The 21,502-nt window shown below is 25.9% G+C and overlaps 1 protein-coding gene across 1 annotated transcript; it reads left to right on the top strand.

The window, feature by feature from the left end:
• Positions 1-474: 474 nt before the first annotated feature.
• Positions 475-15,540, top strand: LOC122509318 (transcription elongation factor SPT6-like). The gene is made up of 9 exons (XM_043623279.1): positions 475-627; positions 908-1,001; positions 1,220-1,434; positions 2,284-2,352; positions 2,725-2,906; positions 3,000-3,240; positions 3,491-4,768; positions 6,885-10,563; positions 14,034-15,540. Exons 1-9 carry the CDS (start codon positions 589-591, stop codon positions 14,675-14,677), a joined length of 6,441 nt encoding a protein of 2,146 aa, XP_043479214.1. The 5' UTR covers positions 475-588; the 3' UTR covers positions 14,678-15,540.
• Positions 15,541-21,502: the final 5,962 nt, after the last annotated feature.

Below are 21,502 nucleotides of genomic sequence, written 5' to 3'. Positions count from 1 at the left end.
TACATTACGTTGAGAAACACTTTGATTTTGGCGCATTTTCATGTGGACAACAATAGACTATTGTTATTATTGGTGGAAATTTTTGTGAGAGGGAATTTTGAAATGGAGAAAATTATTGTTAAACAAAATGTGGTTTTAAATCTTTACTATTTTATTAATTTACTATTTACACAAACTATTTTTATAAATCAGATACTTTTTTCTTTCTAATTTATTTTACATTTATTATTTTAGAAAACTCGTCTCATTATCAGAAATTTTTGTTATTATTTATCTTTTTGTTATTTTCTTGGTTCTATTTGTAACAAAAATATTACTTAAATATTTTATTTTTACACTTAAAGAAAAAAAATAGAAATATGTAAATAAATTACCCAGCACTTTTTTTTATAAATTTCTTGTTTTTGTCCATGCACTTTGGTAATATTTCCATAAGTGCTGCAATTGCATTGGAAAATTTCCAGTTGGCGCCTGTCAATTAAGTTTTTATTCGACCACCATCGTGCCGCGCGTATCGTCCTTCTACTGATAAAATAAACGAGTTTTGTACGTTTTCTCATTTAAGAAAGTTATTTATGATTCTAAACAATGGCAAATAGTAATCACAGTGATTCACAAGCGAGTGAGGTATGTAAATAAATTCATTTTTCCTCCAATCTAACCGTCCCTTGGAGAAATTGCAAAATTTCATTTCCCAAGCTAACCTCAAAATTTTTGTAAACTCATTATAATACGCACTACTTTCATTCAATTGTTTCTTTCTTGTTTATGAACGAGTAAACATTTGGATTATAAGTTGAATCTGTTATACATTATTTTAATTCGACAACAATGCTAAATATACGTATTTTTTCTCTGGTAATTCGATAACTTTGTCAATGCACATGTTATCTAATTTTTTTTTTAGGAAGAGGAAGGCGAAATAAGAGAACCGAAAATAAAAAAATCCAAAGTTAAAAAATCTAAAGAGTCAAAAAAAGTTTCAGAGAGTGAAGAAGAAGGTAATTTTATTTCGAACTAATGAAAATTATAAATATATTACATAATTTTTGTGTGCATGTTTAAATTCACAAAGAGGCGCTTTGTAATATTTCTCTAAAGTACAAAGTGAACAAAGTGAAACATGCTACAGTATATGTGATTTTACATTTTTAAAGAAAAAACTTAAATTTATTTATCTCAATTGTGCTAATTTGATTGATTTAAAAATACGATTTAGATCTCGTACTTCGATTAGGAGAAGAAAGCAATGAATCAGTTGATCTTAAAAAGCGAAAGAGAAGTGTTGACGAACCTTCTCCAAACAATAGTGAGAAAGAATCTCCGCCAGTTATAAAAGTAGAAAAAGATGATCTATTGACAGAAATAAAACAGGAACCAGAATGTGATCTCATGCAAGCAGTCGAAGCGGACTTACAATTAAAAATGGCGAATGTGAGAATACTTTTATTTTGTATTCACATAAATATGATCAGAGAAAATCACTTGAATAAGAAGTACCAAATCTACTCTTGCAAATTGACAAAAAGCTTAATTTCATGAAGAATTCAATATTTCGATGATATAAATTTTCTAAATTTTATTTTTAAATTTTTGTTAAATTCAATTTTTGATATAAATTTTCTAATTTTATTTTTAAATTTTGTTAGAACCAATATTTGATGATATAAATTTTCTAAATTTTATTTTTAAATTTTTATTAAAACCAATTTTTGTTGATACAAATTTTTTAAATTTTTGTTAAATACAATTTTTGATGATATAAATTTTCTAAATTTTATTTTTAAATTTTTGTTAAATTCAATTTTTAATATAAATTTTCTAATTTTATTTTTAAATTTTGTTAGAACCAATATTTGATAATATAAATTTTCTAAATTTTATTTTTAAATTTTTATTAAAACCAATTTTTGTTGATACAAATTTTTTAAATTTTTGTTAAATACAATTTTTGATGATATAAATTTTCTAAATTTTATTTTTAAATTTTTGTTAAATCCAATTTTTTATGATATAAATTTTCTAAATTTTATTTTTAAATTTTTGTTAGAACCAATTTTTGATGATATAAATTTTCTAACTTTTATTTAAAATTTTTTAAAATTAAAATTAATTTATTACGATTCGATAACTACGGACGTAATTTAAGTTTTCGAAAGTGAGTGAGTAGATTTCTTTCTTATTAGAGTATTTTCCTCTGAATTTATCAATTTTCTATTTCAATTTTCCTGTAATGGCTTAATTTATAGCTTTTGTTTTAAATTAAATTAATATTTTTTTTAGAAACGTGTAAAATATGAATTTGCACCTGCAGGACAGTTTGAACCGATAATTATTCCTCCTATTGAAATTGTGAGTATTTTATAAAAAAAATTATTGATATAAAAAAACTACTCGAATATGAATCGATAAATACTCGAAAACTACTGAATTATGTGTATTAATATCTTTTAATTGCAATCCTTTAATTTTATTTACTAATTTCATTTATTAATTTTAATTTCATTACTTTGATCAAATTAATTGATTTGTTTGTTTTATTATTATTAATTTTTTGATTAATTAATTTGATTTATTTACTTGTAAATTTAATTAATTGCAATACATTTGCATGTTATTCATGTTCAGTGAAATACTTTTTCACAGAAGAAAAGAATACTCAAATAATTACAATATAAAAATTTAATTTTGATTCAATGTGTAATTATTTTATTTTCTTAAAAGAAAATCGAAATATCAGACGACGATGATTACCAAGTGGTAGCGGAAGTGCCAAAAGAGGATTCACCTGTTAATAATCCTCCACCAGAAGAGGAGGAGGAAGAAGAAGAAGAAGAAGAGGAAGAACCAAAAAGACCGACAGTGCATCAGGAAAAACATGTGAAGAAAAATGTATTTTCCACCGAGTAAGTAATTTTATTCGAATGTTGAAAATTGCAGAAATTTTTATACTCATTTTTTATTTATACAGGAAATTAAATAGATTTTTTTTCTTTCAGAGCCCTAACGAAAGTTGAAGACATATTTGGTGTTAATTTTGATAATGAAATTTTCGGAAAATACGGCAAGGAGGAATATGACGATGAAGAGAGTGAAATTCAATCAGGAAATTGTAAAAATGGAGAAAAATCGAAAAGCACAAAGAAACAGACAAAGAAAAAGTCAACGAAAAAAGTTGTTTACGATATTTACGAGCCGAGTCAACTGAGACGTGTCTATTCCCTAAATCTCGATAAAGAGGTATTTCAGGAAAGAATTTTTTCTACTAGAAACGATAGAATTAAAAAAAATGTTATTAGTATTTTACGCTTTACTTTTATTAATTACTTACTAATTTCTGAACTAATTAATATTAATATTACTCTTTTATGAAATTTTATTTATTTATGTTTGTTGTTGGATTTATTTATTTACTTATATATTTTTAACTGTTATCGAATTTACTTTTTACTTCATTTAGTTATAATTTAAAACAAAAATTTTGTTCAAGATTTGTGCCACTGATATTCCGGAGAGAATGCAACTTCGCTTGACACCAGTAACACCAACGAATGTCGATTCAAGTGAATTGGATCTCGAATCAAAATGGATATACGAACAAGCTTTTTACAAAGAAACGGTATCAATACAAAACAGCCAATCAGAAGAAGAGGAGGAGAGATTAAAGATCAAAATACACAATAGGCATCAAACAATTGTAAAAATACGAAATGTCCTGCATTTCATGCGCAATCAACAATTTGAAGTTCCCTTCATTGCAACGTATAGAAAAGAATTTATCTATCCCGAATTGGATGTCAACGATTTATGGAAAGTCTATAAATTCGATGCAAAATGGTGTCAATTGCAACAGCGAAAGAAACATTTATTAAAACTTTATGAAAATATGCTACAATACCAATTGAGTGAAGTGACAAAATTAAAAGGTACATCACCGCCGGACAGTATGAAAATAGTGAAAATTGCCGACATTGAAAAATTAAAAACAATCGATGACAGTGAAGAAATTCACGATATGTATCGTTATTTCAAATTACATTACAGTCACGAAATACCAGCAATGAAACGATTTATTCGTCAAAAAGAATACGAATCATTGAAAGCGAAATTACAGAAGAAAGGAGAAAAATGCGAAGATATTAATTTACCGGAAATTACCGATGAACCGGAAATCGAACGTAACGATCCGTATTTTATTTGTAAAAAAGCAGGACTCGATGCATTTGTAAAAAAATTTGGTATCAGTTCTGAGCATTTCGCTGAGAATTTACGTGACAGTTATCAACGTTATGAAGTTGATCAAGAACTTTATGATCCAATAACAACAGCAAGTCGATTTTGTGGAAGAAAAATTTCAGCACCAGAGAAACTTCTTAAATCGGCGCAATTTATGTTTGCATTACAATTGGCATGCGAGCCACTTGTACGTAAAACATTGAGAAATCTCTATATGAAGAAAGCAAAATTATCTGTACGTGCCACTAAAAAGGGTATGCGTGAAATCGATGAGAATCATTCAATTTATACGATGAAATATTTAAAGAATAAACCAGTGAAAGATTTAATTGGTGATCAATTTTTAAAATTGGTTGTTGCCGAGCAAGATGACTTGATAACAATAACTTTTAGCGACACTATTGAGGGTATCGCGGCCAATAACTTCATGGACGAGATCAAACAATATCTTATGAATCAGGATAACAATCAAACTGTTCAATCGTGGAATGCCCTGAGAGTCGCCAGTATGGAAATGGCCCTAATGACAATGGTAAAAAGAACTTTTAATCCTTATTACTCGAGAAAATGTTTTCTTTTCTATTATTTAAGATGAGAGGTTCGCTTATATTTTTAACTATAAATCGAGAAAATTATTTAAATATTCTATAAAACTGTTTATAATGTTTGTAACTGTTTGTAATTTTTCAAGAGGAATTCAATGGTCGAAAAGTAACGACGATCGGAAAATATTTTGGCACTTTTAAAATTTTTATTTTTCTTAAAAATTGATAGTTTTTAAAATCGATCCGTAATTTTGTAGACAATTTTTTTGTATATTCACAAAAACTTTGACGAATGAAAAATTGATTTCTATTATTTTTGGAGAATTGTTTTCTGAAAAATATTATTTTTAGGTTGAAAATGTTTTAAAAAATATCATTGTTATTCAATTTTTATTTGGAAATTTATTTGATTATTTTCATAACTAATTTCAAATCATATTTTTATCATATTTTTTTTATATTTCTTATTTTGAAAAATTATGATTTGAAATCAGTTATAAAAATAAGCAAATGACTTTACAAATTAAAAAATTGAATAACAATGGTATTTTTTAGTATTTTTAACCCAAAAACGTTTCTTTAGAAAAAAATGCTTCAAAAATAGTAAAAATCAATTTTTTCATTTGGCAATTCTTTTTTCGAATACAAAAAAAAAAAATTTTTCCACAAAATTACGGATCGATTTTACAATCTATTAATTTTTAAGAAAAATTAAAAATTCAGAAAAGGGTAAAAATAATTATATTCAGACGGATTTTATTTTATGTCCATTGAATTCCTCTCGAAAAATTACAATAAATACAATTTTATAGAATATTAATCATTTTTTTGTTCATTTAATTTCCAAATTTTTAATTGGAGATTAAAATTAAAGTTTGGCTTAAAAATTTGTTTTCCATTCTACTATTTAAACATTTTTGATTTTTTTATTTAATCTCCAAATTATTAACTGGAAATTAAAATTTGTCTTAAAAGTGTTTTCATTTATATTAATTAAAGATTTTTTGTTTTTTGATTTAATATCCAAATTATTAATTGGAAATTAAAATTTGTTTTAAAAATATTTTTTTTTTATTGTCTAAAGATTTTTTTGTTTTCTGCTTTAATTTCCAAATTGTGAATTGGAAATTAAAATTAAAATTTGGCTTAAAAATATGTTTTTTTTTCTAATTATTTCAAAATTTTTTCTTATTTAATCTCTAAATTATTATTTGGAAAAATACAATTAAAATTAAGCTTACTTTTTATTTCTTTTTAATGATTTGTTTTTTGATTTAATCTCTCAATTATTATTTGGAAATTACAATTAAAATTTAGCTTAAAGTTTTTTTTTGCCTTTTAAAGATTTGTTGTTTTCTGATTCAAATTTCAAATTAAATTGTAAATTAAATTTAAAATTTAGCTAGAAAATTTTTTTTATTCTATTTCAACATTTTTTGTTTTTAATTGAATTTCCAAATTGTGCATTGGAAGTTAAAATTGAAATTTGGATCAAAAATATGTTTTTCTTTCTATTGTTTCACAATTTTCTGTTTTTCTATAAAATCTCCAAATTGGAAATTAAATTTAAAATTTAACTTAAAAACAATTTTTTAAATTTAAAGATTTGTTGTTTTTTTATTTAATTTCTAAATTACTAATTGTAAATTAAAATTTGGTTTAAAAATATGTTTTCTATTCTATTTAAACATTTTTTTAAATTTCTTTTCAAAATTATTATTTGGAAATTAAAATGAAAATTTGTCTTGGAAATATTTTCTTTTCTATTATTTAAAGTTTTGCAATTTTTTAATTTAGTTTTTAAATTATTGTTTAGTAATTAATATTAAAATTTGTCTTTGAAATTTTGTAAAAGTCTAATTTCAATAATATTTTCAAATTCAGGAGCGTTGATAAGTACAGAAAAATACTTTTCGATTTTATTTCAAAATTTACTTGATTTATAAAGACAAATTTGTTTATTATTACATAATTTTCTTATTATGTTTTTTTTATTCAATTTTTAAGAAAACTTTAATTTAAGTTTATTTAATAAACAGTTTGTTTGATATAAAAATTCCCACGATGTAGATCAGTTTGAATGATGAAAAATTAATTTTACAGGTGATAATTGACTTGAAAAAAGAGCTTCGAGCAAATTTATTGTTTGAAGCAAAGGACTTCGTGATGCGTGAGTGTTGTCAAAAACTTCATAACTGGCTAAAAGTTGCGCCTTACACAAGCAATGTATCTTGCGAAGAAGACGACGATTGGAATTTATCGAAAGGATTACGAGTGATGGGTTTATCGTTTCCACAGGATGAAACACAAATTTCTTATGCATGTATTGTTGGAACAGATGGCGATTGTACGGATTTCTTGAAATTACCACATTTACTGAAACGACGAAACAGCACAAAGGAGAGTGATCGTTTAATGAAGGAAGCGGAACTTTTATCAATTCGTAATTTTCTAATGTCAAAGAAGCCACATGTTGTCGCTATTGCTGGCGAAACACGTGATGCATTAATGATGCAATTTGAAATTCAAGAAATCATTGGGAAATTACGTAACGAAGAACATTTTCCAGCAATAAAAGTTGAAATTTCCGATAATGATTTGTCGAAAATTTATGCCAATGGCAATCGGGCTATAACGGAATTTCGTGATTATTCCTCGCAATTAAGACAGGCGATATCAATTGGACGTCGTTTACAGGATCCGCTTATTGAATTTTCACAATTGTGTAATGCTGACGATGAGATATTGAGCTTAAAATATCATTCGCTTCAAGATCAATTGCCGCAGGATGAATTATTGGAAAATATACACACGGAATTTATAAATGTTGTCAATAAAGTTGGTGTCAATGTAAATATGGTTGCGCAAAAATATTACGCTGAAAATCTACTGCAATTTGTTTGTGGTCTAGGTCCTAGAAAGGCGCAAGCTTTGATTAAAATAATACGCAAACAAGCTGATAAAAAATTAGAGAATCGTGCACAATTAGTGACAATTTGTAATTTAGAACCAAAAGTGTTTGTCAATTGTGCCGGTTTTATAAAAATTGATGCAGACTATTCAGCTGTTAATAAAGGCGCTTATGTGGAAGTTCTCGATGGATCGAGAATTCATCCTGAAAGTTATGAATGGGCTAGAAAAATAGCGGTCGACGCTTTAGAATCGGAAGAGGATCCTAATCGAGCGATTATTGAAATTTTAAAAGCACCGGAAAAATTGAAAGATCTCGATCTTGATTCGTTTGTTGATTTACTGCAAAGACAAGGGTATGGCGATAAGAAAATTACAATGTATGATATTTGCGCGGAATTAAGTTGTATGTATCGTGATTTGAGAGAACCTCACGTATCGCCAAATGCTGAGCAATTATTTTTTATGCTGACGAAACAAACGCCTGAGACATTGCACGTGGGGAAATTATTGGTTGCTAAAGTATTGGGTATTAGTCACAAGAAACCACAGGGCGAACAATTGGAGAGTATGCGACCTGTGAGAAATGATGAAAGTGGATTTTGGCAGTGTCCGTTTTGTTTTAAGAATGATTTTCTCGAATTGTCGGAGGTGTGGACGCATTTTGAGTCAACTTGTCCGGGGAGGGCGACAGGTGTAAAAATACGATTGGATAATGGACTTAATGGTTATATTCATATTAAGAATCTGTCGGATAAGCCAGTGACGAATCCAAGGGATCGTGTTTGTGTGAATCAGCCGATTCATTGTCGTATTATGAGAATTGACATGGAGAAATTCGGAATTGAGTGTACTAGTAGAAGTAAAGATCTGGCTGATAAGGATAACGAATGGAAGGCGCCGAAGGATCCGTTCTACGATATGGAAGGTGAGGATAAGGAAAAGAAGCTTGAAGAGGAAGTGCGGAAGTCAAAATTAAGACAGGCTTATATTAAACGAATTATCGGTCATCCGTGCTTTAAGAATATCGACTTTGCCGACGCGGAACGATTGATGAGTGACAAAAGACCCGGCGAAGTTATAATACGACCTAGCAGTAAGGGTCCTAATCATTTGACAATAACTTGGAAGATGGCGGACGAGGTAATTCAGCACATCGACGTGATTGAAGAAGGCAAAGCTAACGATTTCGTGGCAGGCGCAAAGTTACGCATCGCCACCGAGGAATTTGAAGATCTCGACGATATTTTCGTGAAATACATCAATCCAATGATTGGTTTCGTGAACGAAATTTTGAATTTCAAATACTACAAGGGTAGAGTCGGAGGGAACAAGGACAGAGCTGACGAGGTGCTGAAAGTTCAAAAAAGGGAGAATCCCAACGGCATTCCGTACATTATTTCAGCTGCCCGACAATATCCGGGCAATTTTCTCCTCTCCTATCTACCGCGCAATCAATGTAGGCACGAGTACTTTTCCGTGATACCCACGGGTTTGAAATTCCGCACCGAGGTCTTTGTGAGACTCAACGATCTGCTCCGCTGGTTCAAGGAGAACTTTAAGGAACCGGTGCCAAATCAGCCGGTCGCCTCTCGAGGAACACCTCCGCCCAGAATGCCCTATCCACCAACATCCTCTGGTATTCGTAACGATGAATTTCCACCAGAAATGTCGCATCGCTCCTACAGCAGTCAACCACCGATTTATCCGAATAATCAAATGTATCCACCCAATCGTCCCGAGTATCCGATCAATCATCCAGAGTACTCTAAACATCCGGACTATCCTAAACGTCCGGACTATCACAGACCCGAATATCCACCGAATCGAATGGACTATCCACCGAATCGTCCCGAGTATCCACCGACTCGCGCCGATTATCCACCAAATCCAGATTATCACGACTACCCACCAGCAAAATCGAGTTACAGACCTAATTCCGATTATCCACCGAGTAGATCCGATTATCCGATACGCTCTGACTATGGTTCACCACACACGGATTATCCCCCTCCCCACTCGGATTATCCCCCACGTTCGGATTATCCTCCTCCTCCACGTTCCGATTATCCTCCTCCTCCTCGTTCCGATTATCCCCCAAGATCTGATTATTCTTCTCGCTCCGATTATCCCCCACGTGATTATTCGTCACGTTCCGATTATCCCCCACGTGATTATTCGTCACGTTCCGATTATCCCCCAAGATCCGATTATCCTTCTCGTTCCGATTATCCCCCATCATCTCGATCTGAGTATTCACCACCACGTGACTATCCCCCACCTTCGCGTTCCGAATATCCACCAAAACAAGTCTACGAATCAAATGAAATTTCCTATAAAGAAAAAAGCAGCAAAAGCACCGACTACAATGGTAAGAGAAATCAAGAAAGAAATTCAGAATCACCAACTGAAAAGACGTCTTTGTCGAAAATTTCACCACCACCGCCATTACCACCACCACCACCGCCACAGTCTGTTATTCCTACACCTACAGTTATTCCTGTTGTTAATTCTGTCAGTTCTCCTACATTGTCAACAGGAATTCCGCAACCAGTTCCTCCACCTGCAGTCGATGTTAATGCACAGAAAGAAAAGAATCAGGAGAATATCGTTGAGAAAAAACAATTTAAACCAATTACAACAGCAGTGATACAGCCACCGCCGCCAAAGGTGAATCTCACATGGAATCAACAGATTCAAAATAAAGTCTTTGACGATACTTATTTTACGAAAACGAAGAAAGTTGTTAAACCTTATGATAATGGGGTTGGACATGCGTTATTGCAAAAATTATCGAAAGGAGATAAATATCAGCAAGGTGGAAAAAGGAAAAAGAATGAATCGGGTTCCAGGGATTCGTCAATGTCGAGAGGTAAGAAGTGGAAAATCAATTTTTTTTGCGCTCCTTTTTTTTGGGGTTTTTTGAATAAATTTTTTGAGAATGACTTTCTTGGAAAAAGGTGGTAATCTTGTGCTCGTTGAATTTAGAGAAAATTGGGATTTGGAAAATTTTTAGAATTATTTTTAAATATGTGATGCGCTCTAAGTAGGAAGAAAATTTGAATTTCAAATTCATTATTTATTTATTATTATTAAAGAATATTTGATTAGGTATCATTTTATTTATTTATTGAATATTTTGTCTCTAATGACAATTTAATCATCAATTTAGAAAAATTAATTTTTATTTTTATTTATATTTTCTTTTTATTCTCTTTTAGTTTGTTTATTTTCTTTTTATTCGTTTTATTTTTAATTTTATTTTTGTTTTCTATTTATTCTTTCCATTTTCAATTTATTTTTTATTTTATTTTTGTTCTTTTCATTTTTAATTTGTTTCCTTTTTATTTCTTTATTTTTCCTTTATTTTCTTTTAATTCTCTTTTTCTCTTCACTTTCCTTTTATTTTCTTTGCAATCTTTTTCTCTTCATTTTTAATTTATTTCTTTTTCGTTTCTCTATTTTCCTTTTATTCTCTTCATTTCCAATTTATTTTCTTTATATTTCTTTATTTTCTTTTAATTCTTTTTTTCTCTTAATTTTCCTTTTATTTTTGTTTGCATTCTTTTTTTCTCTTCATTTCTTTCATTTTCATTTTATTCTCTTCATTTATGTTTATTTTCGAATATCAAAAACAGTTTCTGATCCTAAAAATATAATTTTCTACTCTCAAAATCCAAATTGTAAGCCTTTGAAATGATGTTTAATTTTCTTCCGAGCGCGTTACATTATTAATTTAAGTTTCTTATCAAGTTTTTCATTTTTTTACACTGTTCGAAACTTATTTTTTTTCCTAAAAACAACAAAAATGCCTGTAGTAGTTTCTGGTGGATTTATTTTCTTTTTTCCTTTAAAAAAAAAATTGATTCGGAAGAAAACATGGTGACTGTCTACCAAAATAATTAAACAAAAAAAAAACTTGGAAAGACTATCAAATGAAAAACTCTTGTTTGTGAAGTGACGGACGTGCATGGAAAAATTTCGTTGAGTCTGAAAAAAACACGAATAATGGATTTGAGTAGAAAAATTTCTTAAAACACTACATTTTAAAGAAAAAAAAAATTAACAATGATGAAATACTTCGCTGTGGAACTTCAAAAATTATTCATAATCTAGAAGAGATCAGAGCTTTTGAGAGCTAGAAAATTTTTACATTTTCAGGATATTTTTCTCCTATTATCAAAATTTTTGTTTCCGTACAGCAGAGTAATTGTGTTTTTGCTGAAATTTTGGGAATAAAATTTGGACGATTAAAAATTATTACGATTAAATTATTTATTAAATTAAAACGATTAAAAAGAAAATTATTTGGACTTTTTTACGTAAACGAATACACGAATTAATTTGTTTAGATATTTATTGACTTATTAATTGATTAATTAATTTTTAGAATTTCTTTATTAAATTATTCAATAATTTTTGTTAAACAAATATTTAAAAACTTTTATTTTAATTTATTTTAATTCATTAAATTATTTAAATACACAAATTTTTTTGTACATTATTGTAAAAGAAATTTTTATAAAAGGACGGAAATCGTTAAAGGACAACGGAAATTATTTAAAGAAAAAGAAATTTTAATGCTAGAATACAGAATAATTTTAAAAATAAATTTATTTTTCCTTTGATAGAGAAAGTTTAAAATGAAACTAAAAAGGGGTTTTTCACTCAAATTAAGATAATTTTATTGAATTTTAACAAATTTAGAGGTGGTTTTAATAAAATTTCACTTTCTGAATTTTCTAAAAGAAATGACTAATTTTTGTCTTTTGATACAACGTCCATAATTTTCTTTGCTAAAATTTGTAAAATATAAAAACAAATTTTATTTATTCGATAAATTATTGAAAAAATTAACAAATTTCAACAAACAATTTTTGAAATTGTTTCAAAAAGAAAAAGTTATAAATTTCTTTGCTAAAATTTGTAAAATATAAAAACAAATTTTATTTATTCGATAAATTTTTGATAAATTAACAAATTTCAACAAACAATTTTTGAAATTGTTTCAAAAAGAAAAAGTTATAAATTTCTTTGCTAAAATTTGTCAAATATAAAAACAAATTTTATTTTATTTTTTTTTATTTTATTTTTTTTTTTATTTTTTTTTATTTTATTAAATTTCAAAAAACAATTTTGGAGATTGTTTCAAAAATAAAAAGTTATAAATTTCTTTGCTAAAATTTGTAAAATATAAAAACGAATTTTCTTTATTCACTAAATTTTTGAAAAAATTAACAAATTTCAACAAACAATTTTAGAGACTGTTTCAAAAATAAAAAGTTATAAATTTTTTTGCTAAAATTTGTAAAATATAAAAACAAATTTTATTTATTCGATAAATTTTTGATAAAATTAACGAATTTAAACAAACAATTTTTGAAATTGTTTCAAAAAGAAAAAGTTTTAAATTTCTTTGCTTGTGTTTGTAAATTATAAAAAAAAATTGTATTTATTCGCTAAATTTTTGAAAAAATTAACAAATTTCAACAAACAATTTTGGAGATAGTTTCAAAAAGAAAGTGTTATAAATTTCTTTGCTAAACTTTGTAAAATATAAATTTTATTCTCAAAATTTTGGAAAAATTAACAAATTTCAAGAAACATAATTTTTGAGAGAAGAAGATTTTTACTTTAGAGAGAAAGAGATAAAAAATTGGGTGAAAATTAGAAATTTTCACTAAATTTGGAGAAGAAACAAAATATAAACAAATTTTGCTTCTAAATATATTTTTTTTGCAATTACACAAACTTTCAAAATAAAGGGAAATTGAATATAATTGTAGTTAGTTTGGCATTGAGAAAAGATTTTAGTACGAGATTGGTTCATTGTTTTTTTAATAATAGAAAATAATTTCGTTTAGTATAAAAAGAATTCCTTTTATTCTATTAAAAAGAATAGAATTTTTAAAAAGAAATACTTTTTTTGTATAAAAAGTATTTACGTACAACTAATATAAATGAGAAGTAAGTTTTCAAAACCTGATAAATCCATATTTTGTCTCTGTTTGTAATTAAAGTCTATTGTAATGAATTTTAAGGTTTTGGTAATTTTTTCTAAAAAAAAATTAAAATTAAAAATCATCATGGTTAGGCCAAAATATTTTTTAAATTGAAAATTCTTTAATAATAATTTTTTTTTCTTAAATTGAACAGTGATAAATTGATTTCTAAGAATTTTAATATTCTGAATATGTGTTTATCTCATTTTTTTTTAAAATGGATTTATCAACTTTTGAAAAATTGACTAATGAATTTTTATCTTGTTGTACACATTAAACATTTTTTTCATTCTACATGATAATTAATTGCTTTTTTTTGTTTTCCACCAAAAAAAAACAGGTTCATCCCGTGACAAAGATTACAATCCATTCGCAGTGGGAGGATCAAATGACAATTATTCAGAAAGTCCAAGGGATTCTAGTCCAAGAAGTAGAAGATACGGTTCACGAAGTCCCTCCTATCATTCGCGTAATTCACGCGATAGAAGTCCAAAGTATGGTTCACGATCATCATGGGACAGAAGTCCAACGTACGGCTCAAATCATTCACGAGAACGAAAATCATCGTGGGACAGGAGTCCCGATTATCACAGGAGTCGTTCACGCAGTCGAAGTCCTTATAAATTACGAAAACGAAAAAATTCATGGGATCATAGTCCAGAAGGAAGAAATAGTCCATCACCGCAAAGTTCACCGAAATTCGGCTCGGATTATGTGAAAAATTATAAGAAAACTAAATTACCACTACCAATAAGTGATCCAGCACCTGACGAGGAGAATCCATTCATTAAGGGATCATCGCGCGATCAAAGTAATGGAAACACATCGCCAACGCCAATTCCAAAAAAAGTATTTCCATTTAATCGAGGACGTGGACGAGGTTTCAAGTCATATCCAGCAAATTCACGTGGTCGAGGTGCGAAATATGATATTGTAACGCCATGTGCATTTCCAGGGCCGAGGAGATTTTACAATGGCAGTTAATTGATATTTACGAAAATGGATTCTTTTGTGTCGCATGATATGAATTTGAAAATTATGAGAGAAATTGCTTTTTTGTCGAATGGAAAACTAGTATATGAAAAGGACGAAAAAAACGAACAGTTTAATTTATTTTATAATTCTGATTATATAATGTTGAACGGAAGACACGTAGGTTTATTGAAGAATATTTCCGATGCCATTTGTTGATGGGATTATGTTTACTTTTGTGATAGTAGTCCACCACGTAAGTGTGAATTTTTACATAATTTTTTTTTCTATATGAGAAAATTTTACTCTTACAACTGATTTATTAATCTGCATGTACTTCGTCAAGTAGATTGCAAAAATTGTAAAATGTAATTTTCGAGAAATTTCTCATTGGTACCACAAATTTTTCCATTTTTTTTCTTTTTTTCAGAATTCTCTTGTTTATCTCGTATAAGAATTATTAGCATAAGAAAAAGTAATATAATTTCAATCGGATACAAACTGATATTTCAAAATTAATAATTTCGAGAAAGTTTATTTTGTTCTAATTTGTGAACTTTTTTTTATTAATGCATAGACGCGAATTCTTTGAATTTAATAGTAGAAATATTTGAATAAATTGAAACTAAATTTAGTTATATTGAAATAATAATAAAAATCGAAATGACAGTTCGTATCACGTGCCATTAAATGATAAAATTAATAATTTAAGTAAAATTGTGATTAACTAAATTATAATTGATTGAAATTTTCAACTTTCGGTTGAATTCAATCATTTTTTTAGCTTTCGACTAAAAATTTCTTGCATAATATTATAACATTTAACGTAATAATAATAATTAAAAATGTAGATAAAATTAATTGAAAATTGAATAAATTTCAAAAATAAAAATATTAAAATATAAAAAAAATTATTAAAGACATTTCGTTGTCTTGAAAGTTAATATAAAAAATTTGAAAGCTATGAAAATAGGAAACGAGAAATAAAATTGTTCCTCAATTATTGTAAAATAAAAATTAAATTAATTAAAAACTGGAAATTAATTCATTTAATCAAATTAAAATTGATTCGAGATTAATTTAAAATTAAAATTAGTCCAATTAATAATTAAACTGATATTTTGATTGATCAAAATTGAAATTCGATTAAATAAACTGAAATAAATTCAGTTAATCCAATTTAATTAAATTGTCATTATTAAGTAAATTAATTCAATTAATTAAAAATCGTTAATTTTTAATTTACATTTAATTTTAATGAAAATTTCAGTTTCATAAGTATACTGAATTTAAAATAATTGTGTGTTATAATTTGATTACAATTTCAAGAGAAATTTGTTGAATAAAAATTTGTGGTTCCAGAGGGAAAATGTTACCATTTTTTTTTAATTACACGTAATCTTCTCATTTATGTGAGATATGAAAAGAAAAAAAAACATTGCTGACAAGTAAAACCTACGTAAAAAAAGGCATTGTATGTATATATTGAACATTTGTTTGTAAATATTAACCATTGAAATTCGAAATTATTCGAATTATTTTGAGGAGAGACACATATTTTCATTTTATTATTGATAAAAAAAGAAATGGACATTTTAAAGTGGAAAATTGAATTCCAAGAAACGTGAATATGTTAACAATCTCGTTACAGAGGTGTAATTTTTTTTTATATAAATTTGTTTAAATTTGATACCTAAGTGGTCGTAAATCAAGCTACTTAAATATATTTTTTTTCACAATTTGTCTTTAATTTTTTTTTATTTATTGTAATTTTTTTGTTTTCTGTTTTTTTTTTTTTTTGAAAAATTGTAAACATATTTAAATACGAAGTTTTTAAAATTTGTCTATTTTTTATATAATTTATTAATTATTAATATCAGTTGATTCTGATATTTGTAACAAAACACTTTGACCACTTGTATAATTTTTTGCCATATTAGTTTTATAACTGATTACAAATTTTTGAAAAGGGGATTTTTAATGTTTGAAGTCTATTTGAAAAGAAAATAAATCATTACAAGAAAAGTCTCTGCTTGGTATTAGAATTATGAAGCAAAAATTTGATAAAAAATAATTTTTTTCATGAACGATAACAAATGTTTGTAAGTGAAAATGTGTCTTAAAGGATATTCATCTTTTACATTATGTTATATATTCCATAGAATTAAGTGAACTGTGCATCTAATTTACACCTATTGTGTAAGATGAAAGGTGTTAAATATATATTAATTATACATGTATATCAACGTATGTATATGCATATATATTGAATACCAGAATACACTAGAATTATTTTACAAAACTTCTCTTTATATATTTGTGAAAAAAAAATCTTCAATATTATTATTATTAATAATAATATTTTAGATTTCAATCCCTTAACGAAAATCCATTTCTAGAATCGATTGACAGCAATTTAATAAAAATTCTAGATAAATATTAATTATAAATATTAAATTCGTTGAATTCTAAAAGAAACGTAAAATTTTATTTTAGAGAAAAATGATGAGGAAAAAAATGAAAATACTTGTTTGCAATAATTTTCAAAATTAAGAAATTTTCGTATTTCTTTTTTTTTTTAATTTTTTATTATTTAAATTATTATTTTTATAGTGATATATTTTTTTTGAATTGAAACGAAAGTAATGATGGGTTTATAAAGAATGATATATTCGTGAAGAATGTAGTTAATTTTAATTAAGGACATTCTTCGTCAAATATTATAATTTAGACACACAGCTGAGAAAGAGGCTTGTGGAATTAATCTATTAATGGGATTTTAAATAACTTGGTATTCTCTGCTCTATATCAATTTTTGTCTTCACCATCAGAGTGAAGATATGACCTTGGCATTTAAACACTCTTGAATCGGCCCTTCGAATCTAATTTCAACAATCTCGTTGACACGCCCAAAACTTATTTTCTATATAGCAAAAAAAAAAGAGAATAATTCCACATATTAATAAAAATCTACAGACAATTTATCATTCAATAGAAAAAAGTGTTAATAAATTCCATCTTTTTCTTTACAAAAGATAATTCATTTTTATCGTTTGCAGTTTATTTACTATTCAAGAAACAAAAATTAAAACTAAATCAAATTAAATTTAATTTAATTTAATTTAATTTGATTTTATTTTATTTAAATTATATTTAATTTAATTAAAATAAAATCCAATTTAATTTAATTCAGGTAACTAAAATAAAATTGAATTAAATTGAATTAAATTTAATTACAATTTAAATCCAAAAAAAAATTTTCCAAATGATAATTTTTTAAATACTTTTAGATATAAAATTTAGCAAAAGATTCTCTAAAAGATGATTTTTATTTTCAATAATAATTTCTTTTTTTTCTCTACACTTTTTGGTCGATCGAATTTAATTGTTTAATTTTTTTTTTTTCATTTATTTTCAGATTGAATTTTCGGGATATTCGAGTGACTTTTATCCAAAAATATCGGGTTCTTGGACGTTCACTTTCAGACGTTTCCCAAAAATTACACATATCCTTTTCTGAAATTTCAAAGTAATTCAAATTAATAACGAAAGCAACAAATTAAAAAGGATTAAATAATTTTCTTCTAATTACATTTATTCGCAAGGAGAAAGGAGAAATATTTCCGAATTTTTTTTTTATAATGAAGTTAGTTTCATGAATTAATTTCTGTTAAATTCAATCAATTGATTACTAAATATTTACATAATTGATAATAATAATAATGATGATGGAATTAATAATTTGAATAATTTTTGTTTGCCAAAGGTGTTTACGCGATGTGATGATGATTATGATGATGGTGATGATGATTATAATGAAGATGATGATGATGATGAATTAATGAGTGAAATTAACAGACGAGTTAATTGAAAAAATGGAAAGCAATTTGATGATGGCGTGAGAAAGTTTAAAAAAAATATAGGTATTTGTGAAACAATTTGAACATGACCTTTTCTGAATGCCTTGTGCGTCAAGTACAGAACAAAAACGAATCCTCAGTCTACTCACTTGACAATAAGAGTCATTCGTTCCAATCAGTACATCCTCATTGCAGACCAACATGATTCGCATGGAACCAATTGTTTCACGAATTTACTATTATAACAATTGTATGCGAAGAAGAATAATAATGTTAACTCGAAATTCAACTATTATTTTCCTTAAAAATATTAATATTCTTCGCCAATGCAATTGAATGATAGTAAATGGAAGATATTTCCAATTCAATCGAATTCAATTAAAATCCATTCTATTTATCAATTTAATTTATCAATTCAAATTATCAAGAAAAAGACAAAATTATTTTGTTAAGTAAGTAATTTTTTTATCCAAATAATTCTCAATCGATAATAATTAATAATAATTAATTATTTACTTGTTAATTATTATTAATTAATTAATTTTCAGTATTGTTAAAATTATTAATCCATTAACAAAATTTGTTTTCTCTCTTTTTTTACTGCACAGAGTGGAATGAGAGACGTTTCTTCAAAATTATAACGAGAAAGAGAGATGAGGATTGTGATTGAAAATGAAAAGAAAAAGAAGAATGAAGTAAGAGTGTTTAACTAGAAAATATTTAGCGAAAGTGTGATAATGGAAGACAAAAAGGATTTAAGTATATAATGAGTGCAAGAAAAAGTAATTTGTGGTGGATCGCTTCTTTTTTTTTCTCTCTCCTCTTTTGCTCATGAATCACGTTAGCTTTCTCATAATTATGTGGCTGACATTGTTTTGAAACAGAATACCTTGAAATACTAGGAGGAATGCTTGAGATGTTATTATTCCTGTTTCAATTCCTGGGCAGAATAAATTGTAACATCATGAATATCATTGATAAAGTAATTATAAGGTATGTATAAGTCAAAGCATGCAAAAGAAAAAATTTGCATTCGGTGGAATGTGCGTAATACGATTTTATGTTGCATTTCAAAAGAATTCAAATTATTCATCGGTTATACATTATTGATTATTTAGAGCGATTCACTTTTTACAACAAGTTCCTTTTTTTCCATCGAATTTCAAAGTTTTTTTTCCTTCTTTTTTATAATGCAAATATTTTCTTATTCGTAAATTTTTTATTTATAGTTTCTTTTATTTTTTAATTTTGTACAATAATAAATTGACCAATTGGCCAGATATTTCAGAGCGTAGCACAAACTTAATTATTGTTAAAAATAAAAATTAAATACTTTTTTTAATTAATTTTTGTAATTCGATTTTTTTCTTTGTTTAAATTATACTAGTTTCAATGTAAATTTTCTTTTAATTTTCATTTACTATTTTTTTGTACTTTATATTTTTTTTCTTTTTTAATAACACGTGACAACAATTGCTTGTCAATTATTATTATTCGCTATCTGTTAGTTATTTTTAGTCACATTTAAGAAGGAAACTACTTTAAGTTTGTAGAATTTATTTTTAATTTATGGAAAAAAATGTTTAAACGAAATGTTTACTTTTTTGCAAATTTTAATTTAGGAAAGAATCTGTCGAACAGTCAAAACAAAAGTTATAGTCGAATGTAATTATTATTTTTAAAGAAAAAGACTAATTAAATATTTTATCGTTTTGGTGAATAAGAGTAAAGAATTTAATTTTCAATATTTTAGATAATCAAAAGTTGTAATTTAATTGGAATTATATATTTAAAAACGATCATTGAATTTTTTAAAAGAATTTTATCAAAATTGATGAAATTTTACTAGAAATTTTTTTATTTATGAAAATAATTGAATTTTTGTGAAGAATTTTTATAGATATTTATACTGTTCTCTAAATTTGAATTAGTTAAAAATAATTAATTTGAACGTAAAAAATGAGTCACTGATTTTTGTACAGTATGTAAATAAATTTAAGAAAAAATTATCGAATTAATAGAATTTTTGTGAAATTCAACTGAAAATAATTAAATTTGTTAAAGAATTTCATTACAAACTTTTTAACAAATCAAATTTTTTAAAGTATTTTAATTTAATAATTGATAAATAATTGAATTCTATAAAGAGTCACATTCTATATTGTATTCATGTTTCTTAGAGCGAAGATTAAAAATTAAAATTTTTATTATTTAATTGAAAAGAAGATACAGACTTAAAATTTTTTAATAAAATTCAATTTTCTAAAAGTTTTTTTAAACATTCTGAAAAATAAGATTTTTGAAATTTTCCATTCTATTGTTTCAAGATAATTGAATTTTTATAAACAAATAATTAAAATTTCTTTACATTCTATTAAAAATAATTAAATTACTTGTAAAGAATGTTATTTAAATTTTTCGAAAATACAATCAAATTCCTCGAAAAATGTAATTATTCTTAAAAATTTTATTAAAATTCATTGAAAAAATTCAATTATTTCTGGAAACTGTGAAAAAATTCTTCTCAAGAATTCAATTATTTCCATAAATATCAAAATTCTTTTGAATTTTATTTTAAAAAAAAATTCTTCACAAGAATTCAATTATTTTCATAAATCTCCATAAAATTCTTCGCAGAAATTCAATTATGTTTAAAATTTCCTCAAAATTTCAATTATTTCTATAAATAATTAAATTGTTCTCCACAATTAAATAATTTTCAAAAATTTTATTAAAATTCTACGCAAACATTTAATTATTTTCATAATTAATAACATTCTTTGGAAGAATTCAATTACGTTTATAAATAGTAAACTTCTTTGCAGAAATTCAATTAGTATATCAATACATTTTAATAAAATTGAATTAATCAAATTTTCAATTACAATTATGAACAGACAAGTATTTTAAAAAATTGAAAAAATTTTTTGTTTAATTCAATCATTTTCCAAATTTTTAATTAAAATATTAAAAAAAA

The sequence above is a fragment of the Leptopilina heterotoma genome, unplaced genomic scaffold, assembly GCF_015476425.1.
Source record: "Leptopilina heterotoma isolate Lh14 unplaced genomic scaffold, ASM1547642v1 Lhet_60, whole genome shotgun sequence".
NCBI classification, from domain to species: Eukaryota; Metazoa; Arthropoda; class Insecta; order Hymenoptera; family Figitidae; genus Leptopilina; species Leptopilina heterotoma.
This window is presented reverse-complemented; position numbering and strand designations above follow the sequence as displayed.